At 36.7% G+C, this 19,199-nt stretch overlaps 1 protein-coding gene across 1 annotated transcript in view; it reads left to right on the top strand.

Moving 5' to 3' along the window:
- LOC127504210 (uncharacterized) overlaps positions 1–19,199 on the top strand; it is a 38,120-nt gene that overhangs the window by 6,136 nt on the left and 12,785 nt on the right. Inside the window, exons 2-15 of the mRNA XM_051878748.1 lie at positions 1,105–1,251; positions 3,664–3,726; positions 4,517–4,638; positions 4,731–4,891; positions 6,477–6,561; positions 8,301–8,363; positions 9,202–9,854; positions 9,996–10,099; positions 13,134–13,277; positions 15,005–15,166; positions 15,252–15,332; positions 15,474–15,623; positions 16,083–16,216; positions 18,227–18,420. Coding sequence (XP_051734708.1) covers positions 1,105–1,251; positions 3,664–3,726; positions 4,517–4,638; positions 4,731–4,891; positions 6,477–6,561; positions 8,301–8,363; positions 9,202–9,854; positions 9,996–10,099; positions 13,134–13,277; positions 15,005–15,166; positions 15,252–15,332; positions 15,474–15,623; positions 16,083–16,216; positions 18,227–18,420 — 2,263 coding nt within the window. The remainder of the gene's footprint in view (positions 1–1,104; positions 1,252–3,663; positions 3,727–4,516; positions 4,639–4,730; positions 4,892–6,476; positions 6,562–8,300; positions 8,364–9,201; positions 9,855–9,995; positions 10,100–13,133; positions 13,278–15,004; positions 15,167–15,251; positions 15,333–15,473; positions 15,624–16,082; positions 16,217–18,226; positions 18,421–19,199) is intronic.

Raw genomic sequence — 19,199 nt, 5'->3', positions numbered from 1 at the left:
TGCATCCTTTTTACTCCAGTCGAGTTCCCCGCTTGGCGAACCCTGTCGAGTTCCTCCGCCTCCCCCTTCGGCTCGGACATTGCGGAGTGTCTGATGCCAGGCCAAACCTCCGTCACCGACGTTGACGTTTGGCTGGGTTCCACATGTCGTGACCCCTCCACGTGAGCGGTCCCATGTGTGTATTTGTCCACGGTCAACTCCCTATGGCGAGCCCGTGTCTTTCCCTAGCAGAGCCAGCTCTGCTGTCACCTGTCAGATGAGTCTCCCCCCTACCCAGGTGGAGCCATCCCAGGGACTCCATATGCGTACTGCCCACGGCCAGTCCATATGTGTACTCTCCACGTAAATTCCTCCCCTACAGGTGGGTAGTGGTCTCCGCAGCGTCCCCTACGGGTTTGCTTCCCCAGTGTAGTCTAGTTTACTTAGTGGGTATATCGGAACAGCAGTAGACTCTCTCGGCGTAAGCTCGCCCCCTTCCCCGTCCCACTGGTGCGCCGGGTGGCTAGAGCTTGCGCTGGGCACTGGAAGGGGTTCATACTGTGGCGCTTTATTTGGGATCCCAATTCGTCGGTCACTACTGACGTACGTCGAACGTGACCGACTGAAAGGGAACGTCTCGGTTACGTATGTAACCCTCGTTCCCTGAAGGAGGGAACGGAGACGTACGTCCCGTCGCCACAGTTGCTGTACCCTCGCTGTAGTGCAGACTAGGTTGTCTCCTCAGCGAAAAACAGAGTGCGATTGCATCTGCTCCCCTATTTATACCACCTGGCGGGGGCGGTGCGCATTATGCAAATATCGCACGCCAACTTCATTGGCCTGTTGTAGTTCACTCGAAGCTGATAGGGCTCTCTAGCGATATCCCAATTCGTCGGTCACTACTGACGTACGTCTCCGTTCCCTCCTTCAGGGAACGAGGGTTACATACGTAACCGAGACGTTTTAATTATAATAGTGATCATACCCTAATTTAAACACAAGTATAGAAACAGCCTTGAATTTCAATCTGGATAATTGAGGGGCAAGAATTATTTTACTCTTTTGCCAAAGAATATTTGATCAGGAAGGGTTGGTTCATTAATTCCATTTTTTTCCTCTTTACAGATTCCTTACTTCGCAGAAGCTGGACAGTCATTTATGCTGGACCTTGCTTTAACTTCAGTTTTGTACTTTTTTCCTAAAGGGGAAATCATCCAGTACACTAATACTCTCACAAGAGAACTATTTTGCATTCTGAGAGGATCATGTCAGGTGAGCATTTAAAGTTGATTTCTTTATAAAAATGTATATCTTAGTTTTATGTTGGTAGGTTTTGAAATTAAATCTAACACAAACTAAACCTCTTTGTTTTACCAAAACACACATTTTGGTAAAGTTGGCATCATATCTGGCTGAGAAATCAACAGTTTTGAACACTAAATTTCATAAACCATTGATTTGTGCTGATAATTGATAAGAATAACAATATATCAGGTGTATGTAAATGTAATGTAAAATGTTATTTAAGAAGTACAAAACTAATCTATTATTATAATCTGTGCAACAATAGCATCCATTATGAGTTCTTCTGAAACCTGTTCAGGGAACCGCCCACCACTACACATTCTGGATGTCTCCCTCATTGGTCACACCCAGTTTATGTCTTGTACTCTCTACTAATGAGCTTATGAGTTGAGGTTGTGTTAGATGAGGTAAACATCTAAATGTGCAGTGGTGGGAGGTTCCCTGGACAGGTTTGAGAAACACTGGTTGCTCTTTTGACAAGCAAAATAATACATTGGTATTAGCTACATGAAAAAAAGCTATGTGACATTTCTTACTAGTGAGGAGGTAATATTGCTGTTTTTGATTCAGTTAAACATAGTTTCGCTAGTAGTAGAGATTCTGCCAATTACTCTTAATCTCTCTAGCTCTAGCTCTTATATGACGTTAACTAGCTCTAAAATTACACTTTGGAAATAGCAACAGAGGCTTGGGATGAAATGTGTCAAATTATTTCTACATCACGGGTACCATGGGAGGGAAATGCTTTTCTGCTCTTGGCTGCCAGTCCATTTTAGAATTAAAATGACAAATTTGACTTGTATACATGTCTTTAAATAATCAGGCTGCCCCTCATTTTGCAAATTTACTGACTTCATATAACCCTTTCAGACATTGAGATCAGAAAATCAAAAACAGCTCATGCCCAGGACTAGTGCCTTCAGTTCACTTTACTAAACCCAAAGGGGTATCCTAAAGAGCAGCTTACCAAAGGGAGCATGCAAGGCATTAAAACCTCAGTAATTAGCCCTTCAGGCTACAACTTTCGATGTTGCCGCTCCAAAGGGAGTAAAATGAGAGCAGGGTATAACTCAGTGTGCCCAGTAACTCTCATCACTCCGACTCTAAACCCCAAGGGAGCCTTGGAGGTCTGGGGGAAATATAACTTGACTCACACCCCAAATGTTCTTATCCAGTTACTTATTAGAAACATACGTTTCCAAAAATAAACACAACTGCTTCGAAATTCATGTCTTCGGTATGGGTGTGTGTTTACCACAGACCTAAATTTTAACTTGAAAACCCCATTATAAACCTCATAAGAAAATCTCAAAGAAACCTGCAGCGAATTAGTCTTTCAGGTTCTGACGTCATACCTGCACCACTCTTTTAATCATTCACTTTTGTTGAAACATGAGGACATTTTATTGGACTAATTATTCCTGAGTTTTAATTTCATTGCTTTAGTTAAATTGTGGCTGCCTTTTAGCCTACTTATTTGTTTCTTAATTTTTCAAATCATAAGAACGAATTAATTGGTACTATGTTCTTACGTTTTAACTAATAGGCTATAGGAATGATTTAAAAAAAAAAAAAGATCAACAATTTCTTAATTCATTTACAAAGGAACAATTTAATAAAATGTGATCAACAATTTCTTAATTCATGAACACTATAATTTTCTGCATGTTAGCTCTGTGTTGTATGGGAATCAACGTGTCAAAAAGGACAGATAATGAATATGCGTGACCTGAGTGAATTTTTAAATGTAGTTTCAAACATTTTATTTTCAAATTATTTGGTCACAGTAATTTGGTCACAATATTGACAAAGTAAATCATGTGTTAGAAAACTTGGCTATATTACTCCCATTCAGAGTAATCCACCTTTTCTATCGTTTAATTTATAATGCACACCTTATCTGGCTGGTACTATACAGTAAGCAGACTTAAAAGTAAGCACACTTCATGCACTGCTGTCACTGTAATATTTCACTGCAACAGAAGTCAAATAGCTGGAACATTAAGCATTTATATGATAAATAATTATCCAAGATTAAATATTGCAATGCTATATTATTATTGGTATTATTATTACTACCAGTAAATTATTTAATTTTATATTCTTTTACAAGTAAAAATGTAAGAATTACAGCCTTACTGAGCAATGTTGCAAACTGTCCCTCATAAACAAATGTCACATGTGACAGGGTTTTATTTAACGGTGTGGCATTGCAGCAGCGGTACCCGTGGCGGTAATAGGCATTTTGGTTGACTACTGCAATAGACAGTAAAACTCTGTAACACTCATAAGAAAAAATAACTTTGTTTTAAAATACAGCTCATAATTTGATTTAATCGTTGTTGAGTAATAATTTACATTTTTATATGTATTTTATAGTGTTTAAATGATGACCTTTCAGAAGTTGTTGGACATTATCACAAAGGAATGTATTTTGGAGAGGTAATACTTAAAAATTTTGGTTTAGTTTAATATCAGTCTTTTTGACACTGCATCAGTTTCTGATGCAATGTGAACTGAATAAAATCCTAGATAAAATCATGCCAGTTTATTGGCAAATAACTCTTATGTCCTGCTTTTTGAGGTGTGTCTCAACATACATACAGTATACTGTATACATTTGTGTGATATTCCCACAGCTGATGCAGTAAAAAGTGTCTGATATGAAAGGGAACTGGCATAAGCTTGGTTTAAGAAATTTTTCATATATCCAATAAGCAATTGGATATATGGAAAACAATTGGTCATACCCTAGGAATAAATGGTGAGAAGTATTAATGACGAGATCATTATGCCAGGCTAGCAAACAGTGTAACATAAAATTACCTCAGGTATCCATCGCTAGTTTCGACAACATTGTCTTGCTTCCTTTGAAGTTGCAGCGAAAAAGACTAGGCGTTGTTTTTATTCCACTATATTGACTTTGTCAGCTAAATTCACTGTTAGATTAGATCGATTACACTAGCTATTCACTCGAAACATAGCATGCTGAGGATATCTGCTGGTTAAAGCCGTGTAAATGCAACAAGAACAGCAAAAACATGTTGTACACACTTTGAAACTGCAGCGCATTAGCTTAGAATAAACAGACCGTTATTGTTCCTTGGTGTGGACGCAAATATAGTTATCATTATAGTTATCGTTCATGGTGTGAAGGGGCCTTAAGAGTGTCTTGTTCTCTTGCTTAGAGAACCTTGGTTATTATCAAATTTTCTTTACTTTTTTTCTGCAGGCAGGTTTTTTGTTTGGAAAACAATCCACATTGACAGTACAGGCTATGACATGCTGTGAAATTGTAGTAATTGATTTTGACAAGGTCAGAGTACTTCTTGAGAAACATCCCCTTTTTAAAAGGTATGTTTTATAAACTCAAACAATTGAAATATTAGAGTAAAATCTCTGTTTACATTAAAGAATATTTTATGAGGAAATTGTCAATCCTTTAGGCAAATTGAAGAATTCCAGTCAAAATGCTGCAAGACATTAACGGAGACTGTAGCGAAAGTACAGAAAAGGCAATTCAAAGACCAAGAATCTGATGCTGTAGAGAATCAAAAAGACCCATTGACATTTCATGGCCGTAGATATTCCAAGAAGTCAAAATGCTGTGAGTATTTTGAGAGACATAACTCTTATGTTTTGCTTTTTTGCTTTATTATTTTACTTCAGTAACTAATTACCATAAAGTATATATCTTCTGAATCTGAACTCTTTCCTATTGTTATGAATCAGTGAATCTGACTAAACTAATCTTCATAATATTCATTTGGGCTTCACTGTAGCTAATGGATTTAGATACTTTTTGATTTCTGACTAATGCTTGCAAACACAGCTGACCAAAAGCTGTCAAGTTGTAGTAATGTCGCCGCTGGGTTGTTGTGTCGGATGGTGGGTGGGGAAAGGGTATATTGTTTTTAAACTGTCAGTGAGATTGCCCCAGCCACTAATCCAAAAGCTGGGTAACACAAAAACTACCCAACCATGGAAAAAATAACCTGTCATACACTGCGCCGATACACTAATAGTTGAGGAACCAATTTCAGTCTTTATTTAGAGGGTAATCTAAAAACAGAGTCAAAACAGGCAAAGGTCAAACACAGGAGAGCAATCCAAACAATAACTGAGATAAGGGCAGATGTAAAGACCAGGCAGAGAATCAAAAACAAGACTTGGTGCGTTCACACTTGTAGTTCGGTTCGTTTGGTCCAGACCAAAGAAGAAAAAAAAAATTTAGTCCTGGTCCGATTAGCGTTCAGATTGGCAATTTTATTACCAAACCAAAAGATACCGAACCTAAAGGCATAGGGATACGTTAACAACCTGATTGGTCGGATCTTATGACGTATTGCCAATTCTGAGACGGAACTTACCGAACATCCAAAACAAGCTGTGTGCTGAGGTAGATGAGCTTGTTGTTTGTGTGTAGCCTGCACATGATGGTATTTTGGCCAGCTGGGAACATGTGAAGAGCTTATAAAATGTGTAAAGGAGTCAAAACAGCGGCGGGAATCCATCCGTCACACACAAACGATCTGCTGTGAGGAGACGCGCGTCTGATGCCTGTGATGGGCAAACTCGCGACTATGACGAAAATCCCATATGCGTGAGGATTCTGTCTTTTTTAGGGTATCATCTTCCTGTTTTTGGTTCGTTTACATGTCTTTGGTCCGTGTTGCGTTCATATATCATTCGAACCGCACCAGAGTTCGTTTGGAAGCGGACCGAGACCCATCTTTTCAGCGGTCTCGGTCCGCTTGTTTGGTGCGCACCAGGGTTCGGATGGCAGCGTTCACACATGCTCAAATGAACCGCACTAACAGAGCAATCGCACCAGGGTTAGTTTTAATCGAACCAAACATGACAACTGTGAACGCACCCTGAGTGAACCAGGCTTTTATAGACAGAGCTAATGAGCTAATGTGAAACAGCTGTGGACAATCAGTGATAATGAATCCAGGCAGAGGATGATGGGAAATGAAGTCCATTGCTGAGTAGCAGTAGTCTGGGGTGGAGTGCCCTCTAGTGGACAACCAGGGCAATCGTGACATAATCCACGATCGTGACATAACCCATGGTTATTAAAAAAAAAAAAAAAATTTTGGTGTGAAAAGGCTGTAAGGATTTGGAACCAGCCAATGCCGAACCCTTATCTTATTTTACCTACTGAGAATTTACATATATATATATTTTAGATGTGGAGGACTTTGGAAACATTCCAATGTATGCTGGATCAGAGGTGGAGACCATTGAAATGAAACAATTCAAAGAGAGGCCAAAGTAAGCAGAAAGTTATTTTGGTGATGTGAAAATGTATACAGTGCCATCATGTACAACTGTTAATAACTTGCTTTTTATGTAAATGATATAGTTCATAAAATGTAATGTAACTATCCTTTTCATTTAAAGGAACTAAAGAATTAAGGTATTTAAAGGGAAGAAAGAAAAACAAAGTTCTATCATGGAACTCCAAATGGCAAAAGCTGATAGTTTCACAGCAGTGTGTTGTGTATGTATTGGCAGTATCAAGTCCCGTACTTGCTCTGCAGCAGCAGCAGCGTAGTAGATCTATTCCGCCAGGATGGAACATATTAACATTGTCATATCCATTACCATGCCAAACACTCTGAGAGTTGTCATGACAGAACTAGAATTTACATGAATGCATTTTAACTACTTGTGGATAATGTTTTTATGTTAAAATAAGCACATTCATGCTTAATCGTATGTGTAACATGCTGAAAATGGCTCTGTTTCTTGTTTCGTCCATTTTAATTATATTACACGAATCACTTAAATATAAGCTATTTTCATTTTAAAATGAAAAAAAAAAAAAAAAAAGGAATAGTTTGCATCACTGTTGTTGGCCATTTAACATTTCTATTGACATAACAGAAGTCAAATATTAAATAGTTTTTATCTCACATTCTTTCACCTGTTACGACCTAATCTCTAGACCATGTCTACACCAGACGCGACCGTTGTCACATCGCACCGCAACAGCTAAAAGCTGTAAGGATTAAGATTTAATCTAGATTAAATCAAGGTTTATCTAATAATTCTGTTGCACCAAACTTAAAACTTGTTTAAAAATAAGCATGTTTACATTTAAACCACTATTTTCATCCTGGATTTAATTTATATTTAAGACAGATTAACTTTAATCCTGTTGCTCCATAACTTTAAACTCAGATCTAAATCTCAATTAGGGATTAACTTTAAATTTACAGGTGAGAAGGTTTAAATAAAATAAAGTGCACCTACAATTAAAATTCTTATGCCCACTCCACGCGTGGCTGCTGGGCGGCGATCAAACGGATAGTGCAGCACTGTCAAGAGCGGAGATAGTCACTCCACAAATCATGCCAGTTGTTTTTTCTTATCTCAGTTGTTTTATCATGTTATGCTGCCATATTACTCCATTAATTGATACTATAAATATATTTACAGTCTTATGAAATCCATACGCATTGCCACAATGTTTTCATTGCCTGCTTGATCAGCCCTTTATTCTAATGGTCTCTCTACGTAGCAGTTTATAAAGACAGTATATTTCCTATATTTCCTAAATGCTGTGGAAACTCCAGTGTAGACGAGGATCGTTTTCATTTTAAAACAAAAACGCACTAGTGTAAACAGGGCCTTAATCACAGGTTAGAATTCTAATCCCTGATTTGTTAATTTGTTGTTTTGCAACACAACTTGATTTATAATAAAACCCAGATCAACAAATCCTGGATTAGCTCTAAACTTTGCTTAATTTAATCTTTATTGGTGCAACCCACCCTTAGTCAAGGGGTTAAGGACGAAAGGGACAAGGGGGCGTGGTAAAATGGGAAACACCGGGGAAACTTAATCAACATGAATTACAAAGCAAAACACATGACAGGAAGTCCACAAACACACACACACACACACACACATATATATATTTCATTGCATTGAACATGAAAATGAAAATTCTGTCATGAGTGTGAGTAAATGGTGTGGGCGAACTATTCTTGTTTTTGTCTCTACAGCACTTTAATGGAACACATTATATATTTCTTCTTGAGGACATGCCCATCCATTTTCTTAATGAGGTAAATGCAGTGCTACTGTGATGTTTTAATTATACTGATACAGTTAAAATGTTCTCTAAAAAATAATGACCTCACATCAGGAAGAAACCTCAAACTTGGAAGCTTTAGTATTTTTCTTAAAATGATTGAAAATGTAAAACATTTTTGTTACTTTATTTTAACTCAACGACTACAGTGATTTTGAGCACCCTAAGGCTATGTTCACACTGCAGGTAAATGTGGCCCAAATCTGGAATCTGATTTTTTCATTTCCAATTAGTGCCATTTCCATATGTGATACTAAATCCGATACAGGTCAAATGTTTTGTAATGTCACGTTATTGTCTTTATTTTACATATTGCCTGAACATAATTTCGCTGGCTTCCGCGGTAGATCACACTATAAATAAATGCCCTCCGTGTTTACTTCTGTATGACAGTGCGCTGTGTGTGTTGCCAAGTTTTCACTGTTTCACTGTTGCCGCAGGTTGTTTTGCAACTCCGTGGGTTGAAGCGACCACGTTACTGTGATATCTAACCCCCGGAACACGATTTTTACTGGGATACCCCACGGAATGTGATTAGGCTAGTTTTGGACTAGTTTTGAGAAGTAATTGAGTGGATTTTGTGGTAAAAACCTGGCAACCCCATTTGTAGCGTTCTTTTGCGCATGCAGGTCAGTTCAGAACCATGATCTGTTCACACTGGAAATCTGATATTGGCCACATTTAAAACAACAATGTGAACAGCTATACAAAAAAAATCTGATCTAAGCAAAAAGCGGAAGGCTTTCAAGTGTGAACGTAGCCTAATTTAGTAAGCATCACAGTATTTCCCGTCTTCATTCATTTTGTTGCAGGAGATCCATTCTGCCCAGCAGCGAATTTTATGTCAGATGGGAGTTTTTCCGGAGCATGTTAGCTGTCACCGTCAGCATCATTTCCTCGTTGCTTTTTACATTTCTACACTTCAGAATGGAGCTGTGGATTGTTTGTTACATACTTGGATTGTTTTGTTGGGTGGACATCTATCTCCGCATGCATTTTGCTTTCTATGAAGGCAATGATCTCAAAGTTGACACTGTGGAAACAGCATATCATTATATCAAAACCGGGTTCCTTATGGATTTCATAACCTGCTTTCCTTGGGAACTTGTGGGTTGGATTATGATTTCACCATTTAGTGAGAATGGATTTTATGGCAGTAATGAAGCACTGCATCTTTATGCATGCTTAAGGATTCCACATATTTTTCAGTTATATCGCATTCTCTTTGTATTTTCATTCTTGCAGGCTAACATTGCGTCAGAAACAAACATCATTTGTTTTTTGAAGTTGTTCTTATATTTTACTCTTTTTGTGCACTTCAGCACTTGTATTGTCTTTGCAAGTGCATGCCCTTTAGCAGACTTTTATGGAAACACGAGTGATTATTTATTACCAGTGATAAAGCACAACTGTACACCATTGTCCTGGGTGACACACTTGGACACCTCATTTGATGTTGATTTTGGTAAGTGTTGTTCTTCAGACCTTTAACAATTGAAACTAATACATATTTTATTCATCATGTTTTTCATATGTCTAGTAAATTAAAATAAATCTGTTTATTTAATCATGTGTTCAAAAATTTTTTTGATTTTTGTTCTTTCAGATACTGTTACTTTCCAGCAGCTGTATTTAATGAGCTTGTACTTTGTCACTGCAACAGTATGTAGTGTTGGATTTGGGGACATCCATCCATACATAACTTCATCGGTAAGTATCATAGCAGTCAAATATTAGATGAATAAAAACATGTAGGTGACATTTCACCCCAAAAGTAAAAGCAATCATTCAATCAATCAATCAATACATGTATAGATAAATAGTAAATAAATAATAATTTTGCTTTAAAAAGAAATACATTTATAGTTTTTTTTTTTTTTTTTTTTTAATGAAAAATAAATCCCTCCCCCGGAACTTTTTCTTTCTTTCTTTTTTACGTAATGATAATTGGAATGAGAGATGTTTAAAAACAATCATAAGCTTTGTTTTGCTATTTTTCATTTTGAGATGAAATAGAGCCAGGTTTTGTAATTTTCTGCCTTATAGTAGATTGAAATAAGAGATTTAGATAATATGCTAAAAGTAAACTGTCAGACTTGAATTCACTCTTTTTGAAATTTAAAGATGCCGTGTGTAAATTTTAGCAGCATGAGGTTGTGAATTGCAATATAGAGAAGCTAAGGTGGCCAACACCGGACAAAGATGTCGTCATCTGAGACAGCAGAGAGTAGACAGTCTGTTTAGGGCTACTGTAGAAACATGCCGCCTCAAAATGGCGACTTTGTTGTAAGGGGGCCTGCAGTGTATGTAGATAGAAATGGCTCATTCTAAGCAGGGTTTCCGCGGGGCATTAAAAAGCATTAAAAGCCATTAAATGGATTTTGCGAAAATTAAGGCGTTAAATGGCATTAAAAATCATTAAATTTTATTCCTACAGGCATTAAATTTTTTAGATAGTTTTGAATAAAAAAATAATAATACCAGCTTATTTTGAATATAGGCTTCATAATTAATAATTGATTTGCTGTCGCAAAATATGTATACTCGCGTGATACACACACGGAACCAGTTTTGTAATTGTCTCCGTCCGGTGCAAAATGCCGTATCTCCGTTTTGGACAGCAGCGGGCTTGGACCTGGATGAGTAAAATCGGGTGCTTCTCAGACGGAAGGGCCAGCTTAGCGACTTTTTTCCAAGAAAGCGCATTGTCACAAATCTAGCAACTTGTTGAAACCTTATCTAGCTGCCGCACGAGATCTTGCTTTCCTGCCGCCGGCGCACCTCTCTCTGTGTCTGTTCTGTTCAGTGAGCGGCTAAGAGGCGCAGCGCATTCAGTTGAGGCTGTGCGCTCTGTCAGAGAACAAATAAAATAGATACTATTGAGTGATCATTTTATCAACAAATGGGCTACTTTCACATAGACTGGAGTGAGATCATAGACATCACGTCTCTGTCGCGATCTTTCTTGGCATTCGCACGTGAACCGATAATCTCTTCCACTTTACTAGTTACAACAACCTCTGAAGGTATGTTGAAAGACACAGTACAACTTAACTCAATGAGTGTTTCAACCTCGGAAAGACGTCAATAAAACAGATTGTAAAAAAATGTCACATTTACCGTCCCATTTACCTCAGAAACTTGTTAGTTAGCTACAAAAATGAACTTAGAGAGGAGCATTTTGCTACATATATGCACTATAGGCTGTTGCATATCCCTTGTAATTGTACTTAACATGTGCTTCAGTATTGAATGCATGTTTGAATAAATCCATTTTATGACAGCATTTAAGTGTTTATATAGCCTAAAAAACGAGTAGAAACATAATTATGTCATAAAAAAATTTATTATAACGTTATTATAAAAACTTCTTTATGGGTAATTTATATGTAAGTAGCATACAAATCGATTAATTTTAACCTTTAATATTATAATGATGTACCAGCTGTGGTTCCCTGTATAGTTTACAGCATTATTTGAGAGATATTTTTTTCTTTGAGGAAATTTGCCATGTACTGTACCTGATAGGCCCCAAATTAATCAGAATTGAATTGAAGTTAATCAAATTAAAATCAAGTCGCAAGCTCCTGAATCGAAATCTAATCCAAATCTAATGCCCCCACACCCCCCTAAAACTATTTAGTGTGTCACCTCTTGTGAGTTTGCAGGTCTGATATAACATTAGCCAAAATCACAGCAAATGTATTTATCTTATGTGTATGGTGATTTTGTCAGATAACGTCTCAATTATAATTCAGGATTATAGTGCTGCTTTAACATGTCAGGGCTCGACATTAACACTCAATTAGTCCGGGATAAGTGGCTTTTTTGAAGGGGCAAGTGAAAGAGAATTTTACTTGCCCGGCCGGACAAGGAGCCTGATTAAAATGTCAATACCAAAAAAAAAAAAAAAAAAACCTTGGGAATCACCAAAACGTGAGAATGACTGATTTTATTACATTTAGTGTAAGTGGTGATCGATAGTGGATAATAATAGGCTGTATAAGTCACTTATGTTGTCAATTTTAGCAGTGCAAATATTTTCAAACAAGGATCACAGTAGAACCAGAGGTCTTCAACCCTGTTCCTGGGGACCCACTGTCCTGCAAAGTTTATTTCCAACCTGCTTCAGCTCACTTGCTTGGGTATTTTCAAACATGCTGAAGAGCTTGATCAGCTGCTTCAGGTGTGTTTGATTAGGGATGGAACTGATCTAAACAGGGCTGTGGGTCCCCAGGATCAGGGTTGAAGACCTTTATGCTAAAATTATGTGAGCACAAAGAGTAGCACCAGAGAAGCAAACAAAGGTAAAGGGCTGACACTTGGCAGAATGCGAATGCAACAATGACATGATGAATATTCTAATTGCCGTATCACATCATCTATCAACATTTAGCGACATATATATGGCATTAAAAATGAAAAAATTAGCATTAAAAAGCATTAAATTAGATTTGATGAAACCTGTAGAAACCCTATCTAAAGTAATAAAAACATAACGGTTCATTATTTAAGGTCTTTATACACCACTGAAAACATAGTTATGTATATTGTATTGCATTTCTGTCAATAGATCCTCTTAAAATGTACACATTGCACCTTTAAACCTCTTTATTTTTAACCAACAAATCAAAGCCCCATTTTTTTTCATATTTCACACAATGTTTTTATGTCATATGCATGTTTAGAGACTTTATGCATCTCAAACTACTGACTTTTCTTTGTGCATAAACAAAATTTTCAGAAAGTTATCATGGTTTTCATCATGATTTCTGGGACACTGTTTTGTGGCTGGCTATCAGGCACTATTACTGCTTTGCTGGCGAACACAGATGCTATGAGAGCTGCTTATACAGAGAGAACTGAGAGCATGAAACTATTCTTGAAGGTATTCATTTTCACTCAGAGTCTGTTTATTAGAGATACACATTAAAATGTTTTGAAATATGTATAAAAGAAATTCCTTTTATTAATAACATGTATCATTTAATTAAAATACAATCAAATAAAATAATACTGTAAATTAACGTTATAATAAATACTGTTTGGAAGTCTTTTTTCTGTTTTTTAGCTGTAATGGCAAAATAGTGGTTGTAATGGTTCTAAAATGGCTAAACAGAAACACATCCATGCTGCATGGGATTCTTTGATGAACAGAGATTCTGTATTTATTTGAAATAGTGTTGTCAAAAGTACCAACTTCGATACCAAGTCGGTACTGAAATTTTAAAAATGTGATGCTTTGAGTGCTGTAAGCAGAATTGTAAACACCTCTGATTAGCCATTGTGTTCACACGCTCATAAGATATGTCTGTGATTGGCTACAATGATCAATGCTTCAAAAACACGTTGTAAATAGACATCAATGACGCTCTTCACCAAGCGCTTACACACTAGGTAGCATTTGAAAGCAGGCCTCTATCGCAGACCATCCGCTGATAGATGGCTGCTTTCAAACGCAGAATACAGCGCTCAAAGCGTCACATTTTTAAAATTTCAGTATCGACTTGGTTTTGAAGTTGTTACTTTTGACAACTAATTTGAAATGGAAATAGTTTAAATAGTATAAATTATACACCGATCAGGCATAACATTATGAACACTAATGGCTGAAGTGAATAACACTGATTATCTCTTCATCACGGCACCTGTTAGTGGGTGGATATATTAGGCAGCAAGTGATCATTTTATCCTCAAAGTTGACGTGTTAGAAGCAGGAAAAATGGGCAAGCGTAAGGATTTGAGTGAGTTTGACAAGAGCCAAATTGTGATGGCTAGACGACTGGGTCAGAGCATCTCCAAAACTGCAGCTCTTGCGGGGTGTTCCCGGTCTGCAGTGGTCAGTATCTATCAAAAGTGGTCCAAGGAAGGAACAGTGGTGAACCAGCGACAGGGTCATGGGCAGCCAAGGCTCATTGATGCACATGGGGAACGAAGGCTGGCCTGTGTGGTCCGATCCAACAGACGAGCTACTGTAGCTCAAATTGCTCAAGAAGTTAATGCTGGTTCTGATAGAAAGGTGTCAGAATACACAGTGCATCACAGTTTGTTGCATATGGAGCTGCACAGCCGCAGACCAGTCAGGGTGCCCATGCTGACCCCTGTCCACCGCTGAAAGAGCCAACAGTGTGCATCAGAACTGGACCACGGAGCAATGGAAGAAGGTGTCCTGGACTGATGAATAACGTTTTTTTTCACATCACGTGGATGGCCGGGTGCGTGTGCGTTGCTTACCTGGGGAACACATGGCACCAGGATGCACTATGGGAAGAAGGCAAGCCGGTGGCGGCAGTGTGATGCCAGTCTGACCCATGGAGGCTCCACCTCACAACTTACAGGACTTAAAGGATCTGCTGCTAACATCTTGGTGCAGATACCACAGCACACCTTCAGGGGTCTAGTGGAGTCCATGCCTTGAAGGGTCAGGGCTGTTTTGGCAGCAAAAGGGGGACCAAAACAATATTAGGTCATAATGCCTGGTCGGTGTAAATGTCTTTGCAGTAACTTTTGATCAATGTAATTTATTGTAGGTGAATAAAATTCTTAAAAACGACATATTTGAATGTTAGTGTACTATATGTGTTGTATTAACTTATTTTTCCCCCTTTTTTTAAGAGCCACAAAATAACTGGGCCTTTATATGACAGAGTAATTGGATTTTATACATTCCGATGGATGCGCACAAAAGGATTTGATCAGGATAAACTGTCTGAGTATTTGCCCTCTTCACTAGTCAGTGATATTTCAACAGTTCTTTATTCTGATTTTATAGCAAAGGTAATTATTTTCATGGCAATTACTAATGTAACAATGACTGAAGAATGACACATTAATTATGTAAATGCATGATCTCTTTTTCTAGGTGTTTGGTCTTAATATCCATAGGAAGTCTGAGACATGTCATTTGTCTCCTGTGGCGATCACCAAAGCAGGGAAACTCAATGTAATAACATGAATGACAACTTAATTTGTTTGATCTTGTGCATGTTTCGCTATTTTTACTTTTTGTTTAGAATTAAATACATGTTAAAATGGCTGATTTCAATAAGCTAAAACACTCTGACTTACAAGGTATTGTTTGCAGGGGCCATTTTTTGAGAAGATCTTAACAAAGGAGTCTCTGGAGCAATTAAAAAATGATGGATGCTTCATTCGCTTATTAGCCAGAAGTATTTCGCAATGCCTGTACAGAGCCGGTGATCTCATATTTATGAAAGATGACATTGCATCAGAGGTTATTATTATTATTATTAATATTACTATTTATGAAGGGCGTGAATGCAGATAGGTTGGTAGTTAGATGTATAGAGCCACAAAACTTTGATTTTTATGTATAAATATAAATTTAAATTATTAACTTTTTTCCTAATGTTTTAATATCATTAGAAATGTTACAGTAGGTCTTTTTTAATTACTTTTTTGCAAGCATTATGAAAAGATTAAGGAAATTTAAGGACTGGAATTGGAATTAGACTTTTGATATTTTCTGTGGGTGACTCTCACCATTACACCAAGGTGAAGAACACTGTTAGACGTTTACCTCTGATTGCTGTCATATTCATAGTGTCAAGCTGAACTCATTAAGATCAAGAGCATTGGAAACATGTTGTGCATCTGCAAATTTTGAACGTCCATAATATGAGCCTGAAGAGCATGCTTATGATTGTTTAAAAATTGCACTTTGTTTTCCTAGATGTATTTCATCGATAAGGGAGAGGTGGCGGTTTTATCAAATAATGAATCAGCAGTTCTTTTCAAACTAAACCCTGGACAGTATTTTGGTGAGAGAAGTTTCCTGTTGGGAGAACCAAGACCTACCACAGTAAGGTTAGTATTGCTTTTATTTTATTTATTTAGCTAGTTAGTGGTACATTGAGTATGCTTGTATGTTAGGATTAATGAGGTGGGTTTATAGTGTCCTCCCATATATTTGACATATGAACAATGATGTATTCTAAAAATCGATTTTGGCCAGATTTACATGCAGTTAGACACATTTCTCTAAATTTTACTGCTTTTTTATAATTTTTTTTTTATAAACAGCTAGTTGCTGACTGTTGGTGAAAGTTACTTTTAAAAATTCTGCTTATTAGAATGGTTGAATTAGATCATTGAAGGTCAGCAGCAAAGACATTGGTTAATAAAGTGAGATAAAGTATATTTGTGTAATTTAATATAGTTAATTGTTACTGGTTTGCATAAAATTGTGAGATTGCATTTTACTATTTTTTTATTCATTTTGAGGAATACTGAATGTTTTTGTGCAAATGAGATGAGTAAATGCATGTTCATATTTAGTCTAGAACTACAATAAGCATCATGTTCACACAGCGACACAACACCTCTGACCTTTATTTCTCTCAACATGGGGACAGGAGAGCTAAAAAAAAGTAACTTAGATATTTCGTTGTAAATTGAAAACGTAATGCATTACTTTACTAGTTACTTGAAAAAGTAATCTGATTACGTAACTCAAGTTACTTGTAATGCGTTACCCCCAACGCTGGTTGCTGATATATCTTGTTCTGTACCGTTTGGGCCTTTATTATGGTTGAGGTTTCTTTTTCAATTGTGATGCTGCAAAATCAGGATTAGAATGTACATAATGTAACACATTGAGTCACTAAAGCTGTTCCACTAGCTAGTACCGTTACTTACCGTGCTGCAGAACCGTTCAGCCCGATGGTGGAAAGCACTTGATTAGCATCGTCAGGTAAAATAACTTGTTAATATCTTTAACAATAGGCTATGTATTTCTAACATGACTGTAGATCTGGTTAATGCCATTATTCATAGTTAAACTGAATACATTATATGTATTGCTTGTGTTAAAGCAGCATCCCATTAGCCAACACAAAAACACCCTGTAATCGGTTTTGTCGAAATATCATCCTCTTCTGTCTTAGGTCTGTCCTTCTCACCGGATAAAATGGTAAAAGGGTTACAGAATAAACAAATGAATAGTTTACATGCAATTAACAGACAGTTTAGCCTCTGCTCTTTATTAGTCACTTAGGTTACACTTTATTGACTTTGTAACAGTGTAATTACACTAATAAGTACTGAGTAATATTAATTATCTACATGTACATACTGTAGGGTTATGGTTATAGGGTTTGGTTTAACGTTACTTGCTTTCAATTACTACAGTATAATAGATACATGTAATACAGGGGTCTCCAACCTTATTGAATTTAAGAGCTACTTTTTAACAATGAAAGTGGCTGAGAGCTACTCATGTTATACAATTCTTAAATCTAGTAAATAATGTATCATACCTCTCAAATCAATAATCCAAATTAATATACACCTGAAAGCGTTTTTGTATACACATCACCCTTTAATTTCAGTGAAAAGAACAGAATCAGAAAATACAGATTTTATGGAAAACAGTACTTTGCATATTGTACTGTGGTTGTCTATACATAACTATAGTTGTTTTTATAGTGCATCAGAACTAGAGATGAAATGGTATGAAAACATCAAATAAAATTAGTAGAATTATGCAGTTTTTGTTTGCATAAACATTAAAATAATAACCCTTTTATAAAAACAATAGCTGGATTTTTAAACAGGTGTCTTACAACATAACATGTTATCTACTAAAATGTATTACATGTTTAAAAAAAGTTTTGACACAAAGAAAGTTTTATAAAATGATGAACTTCACATTTCAGCCTTTAAATTATTTTTATGAAAAGGATGTCAAAATAGTAAATTATAAACATTTTATCTGCTCCATAAATTCAGCGGTGACATATATAATAGAAATGTAATAAAATACTTTACCAATTTGCTGTATGTGTAGCTTATTGATTTTCCCTATTTGTTTTTCAGGGCTGAGACAAACTGTGACTTGTATGTGTTATCAAAGGCAAGCCTTGATGAGATATTGAAGCATTATCCTAACATTTACGAGGAAGTGAAAAGCACAGCTGAAACGATAAAACAACTGTTACCAAAAGAAGATCATCCGAGAAAGAAATTTACAAAGCCTGATTCTGCAGCAGAGACTTTACTTCGAGCTGGATGTAAGTTATTTGAAATCCCTTTTAATGTTGAACTATCGGGTATAATCTATGTACGATGGGCCAGTTGCATAAACATAGCTGCTAAGTTAAGATTGTCTTCAGAACTAGTCTGACTACTAGTTAGTCTGACTTTTTAAAAAATTATGACCCGTTTTGAAGAAAAAATTTAGATCAGTAACTTGTAAGACTAGTCTGAGCAGTTTATGCAACTGGTCACAGAAACACAATACATGACTTTCAAACTACCAAAAAATGTTTACTGCTCACATGAAATAACACAGTGTTCACCTTTCTTCATCTCATTTTTAGGATCATTTGTCTTAGACAAACCAACAGTTAAACTCTTATACATGTGAAATAAAGAAATGGAGCTTCACAAGCAACTGGCTTCCCAAGTTGTTTGTGTACTCATTTTTGTAGAAAAAGAAAATATGCCAAGATAAAAACATATATTTAGTTAAAAAAACAATTAAATACTACGATCTTGATATGCACAATAAAAGAGAGCAGAGGTGTACTTCACGTTATATGTTACCAGCAATGTGTGAAATCCGGCATTGTATAGAATGCCTAGGGAATATATAGAATGCGTGAAGTTTGTAGGCAAAGTATGAAATGGTTTATATTTCACACATTTCCTAGGCATTCTGTACAATGCCAAAGGGCCAGCCGGCTTGTCATTCTGTATAATACCTAGGTAATGTATAGAATGGCTAGGAAAAGTATGCAACGTAATCACAAAAAACAGACATTTCATACTTTGCCTACAAACTTCACGC

Source organism: Ctenopharyngodon idella, chromosome 21, assembly GCF_019924925.1.
Source record: "Ctenopharyngodon idella isolate HZGC_01 chromosome 21, HZGC01, whole genome shotgun sequence".
Classification (NCBI taxonomy): Eukaryota; Metazoa; Chordata; class Actinopteri; order Cypriniformes; family Xenocyprididae; genus Ctenopharyngodon; species Ctenopharyngodon idella.
This window is presented reverse-complemented; position numbering and strand designations above follow the sequence as displayed.